At 34.7% G+C, this 17,710-nt stretch overlaps 1 protein-coding gene across 2 annotated transcripts; it reads left to right on the top strand.

The window, feature by feature from the left end:
* Positions 1-1,599: 1,599 nt before the first annotated feature.
* On the top strand, positions 1,600-17,685 carry LOC121970775 (GRF-interacting factor 1-like). 2 transcript variants are annotated; one of them, XM_042521727.1, is made up of 5 exons: positions 1,600-2,009; positions 2,093-2,146; positions 14,678-14,754; positions 14,851-14,926; positions 15,132-17,685. In XM_042521727.1, the coding sequence occupies exons 2-5, from the start codon at positions 2,141-2,143 to the stop codon at positions 15,657-15,659; spliced, it is 687 nt and encodes a 228-aa protein (XP_042377661.1). In that variant the 5' UTR covers positions 1,600-2,009; positions 2,093-2,140; the 3' UTR covers positions 15,660-17,685. The 2 variants fall into 2 exon arrangements, with proteins under 2 accessions (XP_042377661.1, XP_042377660.1); XM_042521726.1 differs by having other exon boundaries at positions 2,088-2,146.
* The last annotated feature ends 25 nt before the right edge of the window (positions 17,686-17,710 follow it).

The raw sequence follows: 17,710 nt of genomic DNA, 5'->3' as shown, positions 1-17,710 counted from the left end.
CGTTTCAAGGCAAAGAGATCTTGACGTGTAATTAACGTGGGAGACTTCGCATTTGATATATTTATAGGTCAGTCCGATCCGTTTAATTCCCAAGCGGATATAAACAGCTTTTCAAACACCTAACTAAATTTCTAAATATTCAAATTAAGTACTCAACTTTTAAAATGCAAAAATTTGGAGTTTTTTAATTTCATGACTGAGCATCTTTTAAACATCAATTTAACAACATAGTATAATATTGAAAGTAATAACTTTTTAAATATAAATAAGTCTTTTAAAAATATATCTGTCTATTTTAAAAAATTACCCTAGCCGATTGCTATACGGTTGAGACTTGAGATACATAAGAAGGGGTAAAATGAATATAGGATGCCTAATTTGGTATTTTAAAAGTTAAGTTAGGTGATTTGAATATTTAATAAACTTAGCTTACGGTAAAAAGTCATGTAAATATATGAAGCATGGTTATCAAATCCAGACTGAGTTCGATTCGCTAATATGATCAGAGTTGTACTACTGAACCGATCCAGCCAGCCGGACTGTTTTTTAAAAATCAAACTCACAAAAAGTGTCATATTTCATAAAATCCGAAGGGACGTACGATGGGAAATGTCAGAGATACCCTTCGAGCGGGTTTTGAGGGAAGAGGGGTAAAGGTGTCATTTGGGAATAGAAGGGATGGTGTAGGTGTGTAATGGAATCAAATGGAGCTAAATAGAATGAGGATGGTAAATGAATTAAATGTTCGTGATTTAGTGTTTGATAAGAATTTACTTACACTTCTAATCTATAAAAGGTCAATTAAATAAAAAAATTTAAATATATATGTTTAATTTATTAATATTCAGAATAAAGATTATAAATTATTCATCAACAATATTCGTAAATAATATTTATGAATCATATTTATCAATAAAATTGTTATCAAATTTATAAATAAATAAACAAACTCTTAAAATAAATAAACAAGTTTGATAAACAAATTTATCTTTTTTAGTGCATGTATGTGAGATAATTTTTAGTGAAGACAAAAGCAACCAAGTTAAACTAATTTTAACAATATTATTTAAGGGTGAGCAAAACTTTGAATCGAAATAATCAAATTAAATTAATTTAAAATTTTAATTTAATTAATTGTTTCTTTTAAAAATAATAGTTATTTATATTAAATCACTCCAACTTTAAATTTTTAAAAATGATTAAACATTAAATGAATTAAATTAATTTTTTTATTAAATAATGAAAATATTAATATTTTTATTAAATTGATTAAGTATTTATTAAAAAGTTGTATTTATTATTATTATTATTTTAAAAGTCCATTTCATTTATCATTTTTGTAACAGAATAGCAAAATTTAATTGTCTCCAAATAAAAAAAGTTTGATTAATTCGATTTTGTAGTAAAAAAATAATTTCGGTGCCAACAGTCGGTACCCAAATTTAATTAATTCGATTTGAGAGATAGTTCGATGGATTCGATTTTTAATATTATCATACAAATTTAAAATGTTTAATCTTTAATTATTAGTTAAAATTAACTATTTTTATAAACTAATTAATGCATGCCAATGTATTTATAATAATTCAATTCGTGGTTATCGGCGGCCCCTAACCTCCCTTTCTCCATCTCCGCTGCCTTCGCCTTTCCCCTGCCGCTGCGAACCACCCTAACCCTCCGTCTCCTCTCGCTACTCGGCAAGCGAGGTGCCCTTTTCACTCCCTGCCCGACAATGAGCTGGGCCGGTTGGCGTTCAACGTCCAAGCAGAAGAGATAATGGATGGCATGATGCAGGAGCATGGACACAGTGCCAGCGCCAGCTCCGAGTCTTGGATGCATCCTTACCCGCCGGAGCAATGCATTATCCTCATCAAGTCGTAGGAGTCAGAAAAGGACACTCCTTTGCTTCAAAATCCTTTGATGTTCTTGATGCTATGGATGTGAACTAGACTGGGCAATTTCAGATTTGAACAGGTCGAAGAGGTCTCCCGACGCCTTCTCTTTCTAATGTAAGTTTGAAGTTTTGGAATTCTCTTCATTTCTGTGATGATCGGTTGGCTTATCTCCTGATTGATTGGTTTTGGTAGGGAAGAATTTATGGAGTCGTTTAAGGAAAAATAACCCTAGCAATAAGTCGACCATGGATGTAAGTTCGATTGCTTTTTTCTGTATAACAATTGGAGTTCTAAATCTTGATAATATTCTGGTGAAAGTGAATTATGATTCTAATTGATAATATTCTGTTTTGATTATACGTTGTATATTTGATTGTCAAATTCTAATTCTATCACTTGAACCTGATAAAATGCATAGGACAGAGAATGAGGAGGTCGATGACCCCTTCAAATTTTTTATTCGTGAAAGTGAGGGTTGATTTTGTGATTGTATGTAGTCATTTCTCTTAGTTAAATTGAGTTGATAAAAAAAATTGATAATTCGATACTTGATATAGTCATATTGCAATTTTGAGATTCTTATTATGGTTCCACGCTAATAGCATGAGCCCTTCCTCTAGTTATGGTGGCAAAAGGTGATAACGCTCACTCTAGGCACCCCTCATAACCCGTCCCCAGGTTATGTGGAGGTAAATCACGGGTGGTCGAGCAGTGACCAGTTCATGGGAGAGGGCAGGAACTTGGCTACTAGCCAGGAATTGACCCCCAGACCTTATAGTGGCAGCACCCCCATGTACTAGCCAACTGCTCGTCCTGAGAGGACACCCTTCATCTAGTTATGTGGCAAAAAGGTGAAATCGCTCGCCCCCAGCGTCCCCGCTGCACCTGACCCCAGGCCATCACGAGGGAGGTAAATCACGGCAGCCGAGAGGGCAAGTGGTGGTGGGGTGAGTCCTTCATCTAGTTATGCTTATATAAGAGAGAGAGAGAGAGAGGATGAATGGTGTTAGAGTTGAATGCCGTACTATAAGCATAGTGCAAGAAACCAGAAAAAATGCCTAGGTAGTAAAAGTTACCCCATAGAGTTGTTTTATAAGTTCTATAATGACATTCACAAAATAGAGAATTCACCCATTATTTGTTCACAGGAGTCATGGACATTATGTTATTTTTTAAAAAATAAAATTAAATAATGTGCTAAATTTGAGAAAATGTCTGACGTTATACTATATTAATTTATTAACCCTTGTTTTATGTGAGATTTTATGTTAAATGCCTCAACCATCCTCTAAATATGAATATGAGACTAAAGTTTTTATGACCTCTAAAGATCTCTTTTTCTTAATATTTTAAAAATCTTTTTCGTGGTCATATGATTAAAATCCATCTTATCTCAACTAGATAAATTTTAAATATGATGATCTTAGTCCACCACTCAGCAGAGCATTTGAAGATCAGTAATTTAAGAATGGCAATTAACATTCTTTTCCCACTAATCTAATTAGTCAAATCTATTATAGAATAAGAAATGGCGAAGGCAAGCAAATGTGCTACTACCAGTATTTTGAAGTCACCTTTAAGCAGTAGCAAAAGAAATAAAATCTCTCACACCTCATTTCTTATGGAGGAAACAAATGTTAACAATAATTCACAATTCTTTTTTCTTCATTCGTGAGCAAGCGCATTGATAAAAAGAGAGAAAATATTGGTTGGGTATTTTTGGGCAGCTGCAGAAGAAATTAAATTGGGTATTGTCTGTTAGAAACAAAATGAAACTACATTGTCATACAAGCAAGAAACATAAGAGATTCAAATGAACAACGATAAGTAATATAAACTTAAGGGCCTTTTCAAACATCAATCATGAATGGTACACAGTTTGTCAATTGCTTGACAATATCCTAAATTTTTATTATATTGTTATTGTTAAGAAAATTATAAAGTAAATTTGTGAATAATTATCAAATATTAGATTATTTTGTCATAATGCATTTTAATTTAAATTATATATGTAAAATTTAAATGCAATTTGAAACTCGATTTAACTATATATTTGAGCTTAAAATGAGATTGAATGAGTTTTTCATCCCTTGTCAATCCCAATCTTGATCTTGTGTCCTTCCTTATCTCCTTCAGTGTTGACCACTCGACTTTCCCCCGCTTGCTTTAGCTTCACCTTCTCTTCTCTTTTCCTTTGTTGCAACCTTCACAAGTAGTACAAAGACTGCAACCTAGACACTTTCTCTTCAAGTCTCCTTAACCCATTCTGTTTTGAAGAATTCCGGAAGGAGAAAGGATGCAGTAAATCACAGAGGCTGTTCAAAGTATCACCTCTCTCTGCATCTTCACCTACCCAATCTCCATGTTCTTTCCTTTCTTTCTTCACTACCATGGTGGGGGTTGGAACTTTCTGAAGCAATCCTGCAGTAGCACAGGAAATATTTTAATGTGATGTGAAAAAGTGATTTTTTTTCTTTCTGTTTTTGTCCTAGTTTCTTGCTGTGTCTTCACGCCTAAATCCTCAACTAATGTCTTGTATCCTTAGGGATAGGGCTTGGAAAAATATCCACAGAGATGTCTTTGTTACTAGCTGAATAGTATAATTTTGGAGAGACAGTCCAGAGGGGGTTAAAGGAGATAGACATTGAACCAATGATTAGTCTTGGGAGAATAAATCAATGACGGATAATCAAATATTAAATCAGTTAATAAGTAGATTAAGTTATTAAAATAGGTCAAATTGAGAGTCCATAAAAGGATTACTAATCGTAATGACATCAAACTAGTAATAAAATCCTATTCCTCTTCCACACTCTCTCTTGTTCTCTCCTTCACTTTGCAATCGTTCAACTCTCTCCAAAATTGATTCTATCGCTGACTTTTCTCTTCTTTCGTGGTTCTTGCTTTCCCTTGTAGAAGGTGGCCCTCCGAGGAAAAAAGTGGAATCACTCAATCAACTCCAATTGCACTTGAATGTTGCTAGCTCGTCGGTTCAATTCCTCACATGTGCCCATACCAAATTAGTATTAGAGTTGACCATGGGTGATGATAACTCACAACACTTTTGATGCACCCAAGCAAACAATCAAGGAGCTAGCAAAAACCAATATTGATTGATCACGTGAAAAGGAGGAATGAGGAAAGTTATATGCTTTTCGGCCACATCACTAGCAAAGGAGATAAAGGCCCTACGAGCGACCCTCAAGACAATAAGAGAAGATGGCATGGCACCAACTATCCTCTCCATACGAGTAAAGCACTTGAAAGGACAAGATTTCATGTCTTCCCTTTTGGAGCTCCTCATTATACAAGACAATACAGATGGAGACCACCACAACCTTCAAAGTTTGAGTTTCCCTGGTAAGATGATGCTAAAGACCCTCTTCCTTGGTTATTTAGGTCTGGAGCACTATTTTTGACATTAGAAGAGTAGGGAAGAAGAAAAGATGTCCGTCATTTCTAATGACCCAAAAGGGGAGACACGAGTTTGGTTCCTAAAGAACAAAAGAGATTACCCAACCTTATCATGGGATGACTTTCAAGAACTATGTTATGCCTACTTTAGGTCTCTAGAGAGATAATGCAAATTGGACAAGGAGTACTTACATGAATTCAAGAAACTTCTCACTCATGCAGGAACCTTGACAACTACCTAGGAGTATTCTTTTTTATATCCAGAGTACTTAGCCTTGTTGATAGAGATAAAGACACATTATCTAAAGAATCTATTCAGTGTAACCCGACTAGCATAGATAAATGAGTCAACAAATGGAGGCTTAAATCCCTCAGTAGTCACAACCAAACAATAATCGAAGCTCACCACCAATCTGCATTTCTTCAATTGCAATGAATCATTTTCAATTGGCACATGTATACATGATTTTTATGATAGATGGAGTGGATGAAAAGACAAGGAGACAAAGAACCTTTAAATACTCACTAATGGTCATCCAGGGAATTCCTAAGGATCAAATATTCCAAGTTTTGACTGTAAGTCACACCCTAGTTTGATTTTCATTAACTACGGAACCACAAACAACTTTACTAGCGAATAACTAATCGCCAACTAAAGATAACATGAGATGAGGAACTGAAATTCTCAATTGTGATTGCTAACGGGGAATGAATGAAGGAAATAATAGTTGATTTTCTTATCTTCCAAATAAAAATTTATTGTGATTGCTAATGGGGAGCTGATGCAGGGTATAATAGTCGATTTCCTTATCTTCCTCATAAAATTTATTTTGGTACTAAACTGTATGGTTGATCACACTAGGTGTTGTCCTCTTGAATTTCAAAACCATGACATAGAGTTCACAAAACAAGACTAGTTAAGTTACAAGTGGTCCGATAATGACCACTATCAATATCTCTAGAGCATAAGCAAAAATGTATCCATCAATTGGTAGCAGTGAATGATCATCTATTTCAACAACCAAGGGATCAATGCCGACAAAAGACTCATAAAAAAAAACAAAAACTAAGGAATCAAATTGAAACAAACCTCATGCTTGAAGACAAGTACAATGTAGATGGGTGGTATGTTACAAACCAAAATAATTTGGGATATTGACCAAGGAGGGGCTAAAGAAGATAGACATGGAATACACCTCTAAAGGATCAATCTTGGGAGAATAAATCAAACAATGAATCATAACTGGTTTTGTCCAAAATTAAACTTATATTTAAATCCAAACCTTACGAAACAATATTATGGCAAATGCCATTGGAAATATGTTTTTCTTTTTCAGAAGACATTATATTTGTGATCAGATTGCTAGTTTGCAACTGCAATGTCACATAATAAGATCCAGTATTTGTGATGGACATCACACAGCAAGATTCTGATGACTCAAAATCTCATTGCAAGGCATTTCTGACAAGTGCATTTTAAATATCTTGTAAATGCAAAATTTTTAGTGCTTGTTAGGCATTGGATCGTTGTTATTTACAATGCATTGGAGCAGTCTTGGAGCAGCAGTGTGAATGACTGATAGAAGATTCTATGGCTATATTTTTGTCTTATTAATTGGTTGATGTCTGATGGTTCAAGTGAACTTGTGTGAGATGTGACAATGATCTAGGTGAAATGCATTTAGTTGTATATATGGATGTGTTTTGAGGAAGAATATTGATGTAGTTTCTATATGTACGTCATAGTGACAAGAAGCAAGAAGGGACGCCAAATGAGGTTCTAGGTGAGAGAAATGGAATAGAAGTGATTATCAGGATTTTAACCCAAGTGAATAGATTGTCAAGAATGGTAAATTCAATCTAGATTTTAGTTTGGAATTCTAACTTGCCCTAGTTCTGATGAGTCCGGGGTTGAGTGTCATATGGTTGAGTTGGGTTGATTTCAGTTAAATTTGGCTGGATGAAAAATCCTTGAACAACTTATTTCTTTTATTTGACTTCTAATTTTATTGTGCTCTTAGTACCACCTTTGGTCATATATGTCTATTCTTATTGTTGTTAGCATTTGATGTTAGCATTATGTTGAATCATATTATGCTGAATTTGTTTTATAGGCTTATATTCATTTTGTTATCTATCCATTGACATACCAGTTCAGTTCAGAATAGTTCGATCAATTGGGTTAGTCAGGAAGGCTTGGACTAGAGGGCTAAATCCATTGGAGCAACCTTGTTAGAGAAGTGATGTCATTGATTAATCATTGCATATGGAACTCTTCACGTTTTGATTATTGTTGAGTTTTAATATTTCTTGTTCTCACACTTTGATTATTGATGAGCTTCAATGTTACTTTGTTCGATTTGAGTGATCAAGTTTTATTCATTTTCATGATAATATTTAACAGCTCACTCAAATCAAAATTAGTCCTAATGATTTGTCATTATCAATATATGAAAGATAAGTTGCACATCAAGGTCATAAATGCCCAACTTAAAAATAAGTTTGTGGCCATGAGAATGATTAAAGAGCCAACTTCCTTGATTTCAAGTATTGTCACCTTCTCAAGGTATTTGGCTGCATTGAATCTCTAATTATTGTAATGGTGAGTGATCTCATTACAGTGTAATAACTAATTTTGCATATGCATGATTTTACTTATTAATATGCAGCTATTAGGTAATATCTACAAGAAAAATACTGACTTTGAGCATAGTAGATGACTTGAAGTGTGTTTTGATACGCTTCATTTAGGGAACTTTTAGGTTTACATAATTTGAGATGAATTCTTTCAGAAGCAAATGTTGCTGCTTGTTAGCACGATAACTAATGGTTGACTAAAAAAATTATTCAAACTTCAAAATTGATATCTTATAAATTTACACTTTTGTATATTATGAAGGAAACCAAGTAATACAAGTTCAATTATATGAAAATCAAATAAATTGAAGTTGGTGAAGTTCCTACAGAACTCAAAATAATTTAAGTTTATACTAATGCAAAAAATAAAAAATATAAAAAAACAAAAAAAATTGATGACCAAATCATAGCACTCTCTGATAGAAGAGAAACCTTTGATTTACAATACACAAACTTATTTCATAGTATAAGCGCTTTCCTTTTATATTCTCTTGCAAGCTAATTATTTCCTCCTTGTTGGTATTTATATTATTTTTATTTTCCCTTCAAGGATACTTTATTTCATAGAAAATTGTTTTCCTTTTATTTAGCTCCATATGTGCTCAATGGTCAGTTTCACTAATTCTTCAAAGTTGGTAGAATTCTACAATTAATTATGGAAAGACAACTTCATGTATAAGGCATGTCTTCGTCGAAATGAATACAAACTATTTTCTTTACTTTTTAATCAAGTGTTTATAACCAGTACATAACCGTAAGCATATTAAGGAAATAAGTAATTTAAAAAAATATAAAATATATAAAAATATTATTAATTAGCTTAGATGACAATATTCTTACTACTTTTACTTAGGGTGCCAATTATGATTAACCATTATAATCTTTGAATTAAGTATGTAAATGGAAGTAAGGACTATATTTTACGAACGTGGCAGTCTCATGTTTCATTTTCTTCCTACTACTTTATGAATTCATTAAGTATTTTGTCGTTATAAAATTAAGGCAAGAACTTTAATTGAGTTTTCTTCCAAATTATCCAACCACATTATCGCCTACTTCTGAACGAATATAAAATATAAGGAGAAGGGAGAAAATTTTACATAATAATATTAGGGCAATTGTGATGTAGAGGAAATATCCGCGATAGAATGCAACAACAAGCTATGCAATCTTCCTTGCTGTCAACAACCATGCCTACGGATCTTATTCAACAGGTTTTTTTCCTCCTTTCAATATCATTTGGCAAAATCCTTGCTATTTGTATGTATCCAAATTAATTGCTTGTTTCTTGAGGAGACAATCAATTTCTTAGATTGTATTTTAAACTAGTTTTTTTATTAAATTGAGCATGGACCCTCTTTTTTGCTGCAGAATATAATTTTATCATTCTCTCTTTCATTTTCCAATATTTTTGTTGTTTCTTTTCTTATGATCTGCTAACTTAGATTTATTTTTCCTTTAGTTTCTATTTCTCAGTAATTTAAGTTTGTATATCTTTCTATGTCTTCCCTAAATTACACATGCTATAGTATCTATTATAACTTCTTTCTTGTAATTGTACATAACATACCGTAATTGTACCTACTCTACCTGTGAACCTTAATACGCATCTATCATTCTGGCATCTTCTGCTTCATTTTCAATACTTAAACCAGCCAAAATATACTCACAGAACATACTATTATATTTTTTTTACCCAAAATTTGTTCCTCATGATCACATGCAAAGGAGTTCTCTCTAAGGCCATGTTTCATATGAGGGAGGGGGACGGCTATGGAAAAAAATTATGGGGAAAGGATAGAAGAATATTTCTTTAGTTTGTATTTCCTTGGAGGGAAACAAAGTGTGATAGTTTCCTTTCTCAGTGTTTCCTTAGAGGTAAGGAACAAGGAAACTTAAACATAAAATATTTGTCTATTAAATATATAAAAAGCATAAATCAAAAATAAATTTGAAAAAAAAAAGATTATTTTATTTTTTTTAAAAATAATTTATTTGAAAAAATATTCAAAAATAAATTTATAAATACTTCTACCCAAATTGAGCAGTAGTTTTAGAGATAGTTGGATAATGATTCTTGGACTCTTTCTGTCCCTTCCCTTCCCTTCCCTTCATTTTCCCTTGGCCCTTTCCCTCCCTCCATTTTGTTCCAAGGAAACAGAGGGTAATGTCTAGTTGTCAGACCTCAAGGAAAAAAAGCTCATGGCGAATACCTTGGACAAAGGTTCATCCAAGTCTTAAGTTGCTATTATGGAATTGGGAAAGCAATGACTGAATTGAAGCATCTCTTCAAGTTTAATCCAGCAATGCAAATCATCTTTTTTTATATACCCGAGAAGTAATCAAAATCTTGATCATCCTCTGCTCCCATGTCACCCACATCCTATGGGAGTGGGTTGATGGAGCTAAAGCAGAGTGGAAGTGTCACCTTGGAAATGGGCTGCTTGTTGAGAAGGCAAAGGAGGTGGTAAATTCTAGCACTATCCTAGCTTTCCCATAACTATCATGCGAGGCTCATTCTTGTTTGCCAAGGACATGATGGTTGGAGAGTTTCTAAAAGGCAAGGGTTCTACCGAGAATCGAGAAGATGAGAGAGATTTAGAAGTTAGATGATTTCTGTTTGATTTTATTTTGAAATTTGGGTCAAGGATGGATTTTGTACTTTAATATAGAAGTTTGAGGAATCATAATTAACCCAAATTTATCTTGTATCACAAGTGCACACATCATATATGTCATAGTGATATAAACATGAAAAACTCAAGTCATAGTTGTCATAGTGATATATCACTATGATGGTTGTCATAGTGATATAATTGAAAACTCTGGACCCAAACTGAAATGAAAATGGTTCCCCCTCCCTCCCTACTTCCCAAGTCTTAGTTTGGTTCACATGTTCTGGTTGTTTTTGTAATCTGAATCATTTCAGGACGGATCCCAATTTGGTTTTACCCTTAAGCCATAGGGCTCGCGGAGTGTTCCTACTAGTTCCAGGTTGTCTACACTTTTGTGTTATCTTTATGTGGTTGAACTGTATTGTGAACCAATTGATGGATGACTAATGACACTAAACAATTACAACATGGTGCTTCTCCTTAGGTGGGTATGTTTCATCCTATCATCTTCCCTCTTTCATAGTAGATGTGTCCTGTGAGATAACATCTATTGTATGCTTTGCTAAAGCTTCCAGGTGACTGTTTACAAATTATGTTTATTCTTTTGATGTGACAACACTCCATTGCTTTAGTATCCTCGAGTCTTTTATTTGTTTTTGAAACGTTCTTTCCTTCTTCTAGACATCAGACTTTGCCTCAGGGATATGCCATCCTACTTGCTCTCCCCAAATGCATTCTCTCACTCTCTCAAGTTGTTCAGTCATGCTACACGTCACAAGTTGGGATGGGTCACTATATGAGTTGTTGTTTGTGACTTTCAACAAAACATTGACCACGTTGGGAGGGTCATGATATGAGTTTCTATTTGTCAATTTCAACAAGGCATTGGTCATCATTGTGATTAAGATGGTGAAGATTGGAATAAGTTTTTGTTTCTAAGAGACCTATAAGTGGGATAATAGGTCTCTTAGCAAGGTAGAATGGAAGGTGCTCCCTTAGAGGTGGATCACATGAATGGGAAAACAAAGGGAGATGAGAACATGTGACACAGTCTTGGCTTTTCCATAATTGTTGTGTGGGGCTTGATCATGTGATACAATTTTGGGGTTGCAAGAGGCCTATGGGGTGATGATGATTGCCTAAGGGTTTTCAGTGGTTTGTGTGAGTGATCTATTCCTCAGGAGCATAAGATATCTTGCCTTAGAGCAGGGGTGTGAGGCATCATCAATGAGGGAAGTCTCCCTGCAGTAGTTGAGGGCTGCTAAATGTAGGAGCAGTGGATCTTAATGAATCTTGACTAGTGTGAATTGTTCACAACCATGCATTATGGGTCTGACCGGCAATGTTGGTCGATCAATCATCAACTAGGGGTGCTTAATGACTTTTCGTTAATTTCTTAGGGCACATGGTACTTCTCATTGGGGGATATTTTCTACCCTTTAATCAATTTATTTGTACATTTAAAGTGATTGTATGAATTTTAATGTTTTTCTTGCTATATGAGTTATCACAAATGTAAATATTTAGAATTTTACATCCAGGTTATGTTGTTATATATTTCTCCATTAATTTCAACCCTTTTTCATGTAAATTATGTTTCCTTAAAAAAGTATTAGCTAGCACTACTAATTTATCTTGTTGATTGTGCTATATTTTCTGTGTTTAAAATCTGGTATTGGATGGAGATTTGCCAACTCAAACTTTGACACACATAGTCTCCCATAGAGAGATGTAGGCTGATGAAGGGGGTTTATAAGCTTATACAACTAAACGACTATTAACTCGGGCTTTACATTTTGGGTTGATAGTTGGCCGTGTCAATTAATGGGTTAGTTTTCTCATGTTGACAATTGGTATCAAGAGAACCTAAACTTAGAATGTCTATTTGTTAGAAAGGGTGGCCTACGTGATGGTTGAGTCACCATTAGGTCTTTGATGCCATTGATTAGGGATGATTCGACGCCATGAACTAGACTATAGGTCCTGATGGGCGTCAATACTTAAGTGGGATATTGTGATATGTAGTTTAATTTCATATGTAAATCATGAGCTAATAAAAAGATTTATAAGTATAAATGAAGCCACTTAATTTTAGAAATTGTGAGGTGTTGAAGTGCAATGAGGTAGTCTGTTGAGCAAGGTGAAATATAACTAACTTATCCATGTAACTTGCTTTAAGTATGTAGTTCCAATAACAGATGTTAGCCAAAGTGAACAACACCTCATATTGTCGTGTACATAGTATGCTAAAAGTGTTATAATCCACTTAATGAGTGAATTGGTACATTAAGTTTGTGATGTTTAACCAATTGGCCAAAATTCCTATGCACGAAATTTAGGTCAGCGTGTGCTTTGGTTGGCCCTCATGGCTTATTTTCCCTTTACTTGGATTCATATAATTAGATTTCCTCATAGATTTGTTGTTTCTAAAGCAATTCCTTTTCTTGGTTTTATCAGTTGCATTTTCAAATCATTATTTGTTTCATCATATGCATCAAGTGGTTCAGTTTTCATCGTTTTGGGATTAATTTCATCACATGCATCAAGGGTTCAAAGTGATTATGCTCATATTTTATTGAAAACATCACTTGGGTTAATTTCCCTAAAGTATGATCCTTCTAAACATTTTGTCTAGATTGATGTTTATTGCACATACTTTGATTCATTTTATCATGCCATGTCATGTTTTCTTTTCATTTTCAAATCAACAATCTTGTCAGGTAGGTTGACCATAGGATTCTGTCATTGTTTTCATAAAGATAAGTGTCTTTGTTTTAAGTTTGAACATATTACTAATTGTGTCAAATTTGTATTTGATGAGCATAATCTTTCACAAATAACAGATTGGTTGAGGTTTGAATTTAAGTACATATATACAAGGATGGACTCAGATTTAGGTGTTGTAGAATACCTAAATATATTCTTATCCAAAGATGAATTGATTGATGTGATGAGTAGGAAGCATGGATGAATACAAAGAACAAAAGGCTCAAGAACAATGCAAATTGAGAATAAAAAAACTAAGTAGCCATGGAAGAAAAAGAGCATGGAGTAGTAAATTAAGATGAGTAATCAACAAAAGTTTCTAGTAAGATGCAAACATGAAAATCCAGCAAAAAGTAAAATAAAAAAAAAACATTCACAACCAATATAAATAATGGTCATACGACATGGGAGACAACTTCACAGCACTTGAAGCTATGAATCATCCATCACTTAACAAGGGTTACATCGTTATCCATTATAAATTTTTAGAAATAGCCTAGTATTATTTAGGTTCAAGATGGACAAGACATTCCCAAAGTCAGGATGCAGACTCACAAAAAGAACTAGAACAAAAATCCTACATAATTTTGATATCAATGGCTGGGTCTCTAATAATTAAGCTATATTGTAATAGTTGATATTATACACAACTAAACATAATACTATTATATTTCATTCAGTATCCTCAAAACACATTAACAAGATTGAAACCGTCTACAGTTTCACATGTTCAACTGTGTCATGTTTTCTTGGACCAAAAGGAGAGAATGTAAGAAATTAATTTAACCTCTCTTTTTTTCCATGTCTCTCAAAGAAAATATGCCCAAAAAACTACTTTCTTTTTCTTGGAAAGGTAAACATGGGGAGAATTGCTAAAGTTTACTTGGGCGGACGGAGAAATGAAAGGCATGGAGGAAAAGGCGAGATGAATGGATCTGCTTTCTTGAGTGGAGAGGAGCGGAAGTGAGAAACTAAACATCCAAAACATTATCATAAGATGTTACTAGTTGTAAGTCCAGAGGGTAGGTTTTGATGGAATCCTTCAAATTTTATATCCCATTTGCCATTTGTTCATTGGCCAAGTAAACAACTATCCTGTTGGTTTGTCCCTCATTCCTATTTCAGGTTTAAAGCCCTAGGTCACCATAAAAATCATTAAAATACACCTTTTTTATTCTTCCATTCAACAAAGGAAGGGGCCTGTGGATTTCTTTATTGAGGGAAGTTGGGGGAAGGGATTCATGTATTTGCTCATTTCTGTTCTTTTAAGCGTGCCACTTATTTCTAGTATGTTGAGCTATGATTCTTACTCGATCTCTTTCAAGTGATTAAATTACCTTTGAATTGCAGTATTTGGATGAAAACAATAGACTCATTAATGCCATAGCTAATGACCAGAATCTAGGCAAGCTGGAAGACTCTGCTCGGTAAGTGCAAACTTCTATGAGGCATATTACTCTGCTACACAATCGAAGGAAAAAATTATGTTTCCATTTTTATTTTCCTTGTGTATTTTTATGCAGGAATCTCGATAGGCTACAACAGAACCTCGATTTCCTCGCTGCTATTGCAGATAATCAACGTTTGGTAGATGCCCAGGTATGGATCAGAGATGAATACTTTTAATAACACAGATTATTACTTATTCCTTCCTTCTCACTAAGCTTATTCTGTGCACACGAACTGTTAATGTTCCCAATGTTTTTTTTTCTTCTTTGATCCTATTTGTTTGGATGTTCCATAGAAACATGGGACAAAATTCTAATAAGACTCATGAATGATTTAATGTCTTTTTTCCCAACAGCATAATTCCAACATGTACCTGCAACCTCAATTCTACTCTGCCAATAACACTGCTGTGCAACAACCACTACAATTGATTCAACCTCAACACACTGTTCCTGCTGCAGTCATGCCGCAACAAGGGTATCAGATCATGAAAATCCAACAAGCTCAACAGATGAGCCCCCAGATCCTGGTGTTTGCTCCACCTGCAGTGCCGCAGGATCAGATGCCATTTCCCCAGCTCTACAATCCCATGCTGCTCTATGGCCAGGTTGCGCAGGCTCAACCGGCTCAGCCACTGCTGCTCCCCTATGATCCAATGTGCCAGACCCAGATCTGTCAGACTCAGACTCAACAAGCAGCATTGCTCTGTGGCCAGCCCATGGGAAATTATGGAATGGTGGGCGCACCCAGTTTTGCCAATCCTGGCAGCAACAATGAAGCCGAGAATTTAATGGCTGCAGGTTTCTTGTCTGAGGCTGAGGGAGCTCTGAACATGCCTCTCTACAATCCAGATTCTGGAGAAGAAGGTGACTGCGGTGTTTGAGAAGGTAATTGGGATGCTGGTAAATTGCAGTATTAATACTCATTGATGTCTAATAAAGGAACCTACCATGACTGTTTGGCGGCAAATAAGAAAACTCCTGCTGAGAGAACAATTATGCATTATGTTAGACGATTTATCTCTTGTTCATGTTTCAAGTTGTTTGTCATCATTATGTGCTATCGCATGGTTTCAAATTATATCAACCATATCTTTGATATCAGTAGTTGCATCAGAATGGGCAAATAAAAGGTCTTTTGTTGAAGAAATCACCCAACATGTTTGTTGGGGGGTGATTTTGCGTGAAGACTCCCCGCCGCATCATGCGGCCTATGTGACTGTGATCCTGGTTGCTTGTTTCTGTCTAGCATTTTTTGTGAACCATTACAAACTTGTTTGTTTCACAAGTCCTTTGTTTTTATTGAAGGTGGTAAAATACTACACCTTGTACATGTTGTACACATCTCATCCAACAATAGGCACCCTTGCCACCTTCCCTTGCTTGTCCACCCAAACCCAAACCCTATCACACCGGAAGTCTTGGATCACAAATGAACCCATCTCCACAATCCTTGTTGTCACTCCTCGGTTCTCCGCTATGATGACTGCCGCAGCTTCCTCGCCATCAACTCCGACCAGCTCAGGCCATGATCCTTTTCCTGCAAAAACACTAGCAAAACCTTTAAAAAAAGCACTCATGATTTAACACATGTAGATGGATATACCTGCACAAAGCATTTTTCCCCCCTTCTATTTTTATTGTTTCTAAATTCTTTATCATATCAGAGCTCCTTCGGGTTCTTATATATAGACGAGGCTTCATACAGTTTTAGGAGCTCTAGGGTTTGTTTGGGAGGAGGTGAGGGAAGGGTAAATAAGGGGAAGGGAATTTTGAACTTTGTTTGGAAAGGAGTGGGCTAAAGGAAAGGAAAAGTAGGAATTGGTAAGCGGATTGGTAAGCTTTAACCTTGCTTATGACAAGGAAGATTTTCTTACAAGGGGAAGGGAATCCCAAAAAATAAAAAATTGTTCTGATTTTATCCTTGCTTTAAAAATCAAAGCAATGCCTAATTTAAGAAGTGAGAGTATTTTTGTAATTATTTATTTAACCTTTATTCCTTTTCTTTTTTTTTTTCTAAACAGGGTAACACATGTTAACCTTCCCTTCCAAACAAGGGGAACAAAAATACTTTACTTCTTCCTTCCTTCCCCTCTCTTCCCTTTTCCCTCGTCTCATCCAAACAGCATTAAATGAGTGAAATATGACCTCAAGTTATTTAATTATCCATTTCAAACTATGAAAAAATTACGTGGAATATGAGTCAGTTTTAAACTACTGAAATTTGAGGAAGAACATAATTGCTGATCTTATTGGATTGTCTCTTTGTTCCTCTTGTTTTTTTTGGATAAAGAAAATTTGAAGAATTGTTGCGTTGGTATATATATAGAGAGAGAGTTATTTAGCTTTCAATCTATTACTTGCCTTGCTTGGTTGAAATAAATTATTAATTTGGCTAAAGTTACTCTTGAATTATACTGAGTAAGTTTCATAATTGCACTGCAACTTCTTCCATCTTCGCTTCAAGTTGATCAAAATGTAATGAGTTGTATCAAATGAATTTGTGATAAACCCAATAAAAGAAAACTTCCTCTGCTTTTATCTCTCTGAGAAGAAAACTTCCTTATAATATCTCCTTTTTTTACTAATGCAAGGAAATTGGTGGTGTGTATTCCTATTGCATGTCATCATGGTTATCATCAACAATCATAAATATAGATAAACCTAATTGTTCAAACATTCTGCAACTACTAATGCCCCATTTGCTTTGGCTCAGCCCATAAATTCTCTGTTCATTCAAAAGACATGAACGAGACGCAAAATTATTATAACCTGTGAATAAATATAGAGAAGGCCAGGAGGATATGCATGTAACATCTGTAGAACCTGGGTCAGATAAATTCCAAGAGTTATACATTACATGCATAACGGCAGGAGCATCAATGCAATTCCATAGTATAGTTGTAGCATTACATTATGTTCGATGGATAGAAAG

The sequence above is a fragment of the Zingiber officinale genome, chromosome 4A (genome assembly GCF_018446385.1).
Source record: "Zingiber officinale cultivar Zhangliang chromosome 4A, Zo_v1.1, whole genome shotgun sequence".
Lineage (NCBI taxonomy): Eukaryota > Viridiplantae > Streptophyta > Magnoliopsida > Zingiberales > Zingiberaceae > Zingiber > Zingiber officinale.
Note: the sequence above shows the minus strand (reverse complement) of the source record. Positions and strands in the feature narration are given on the sequence as shown.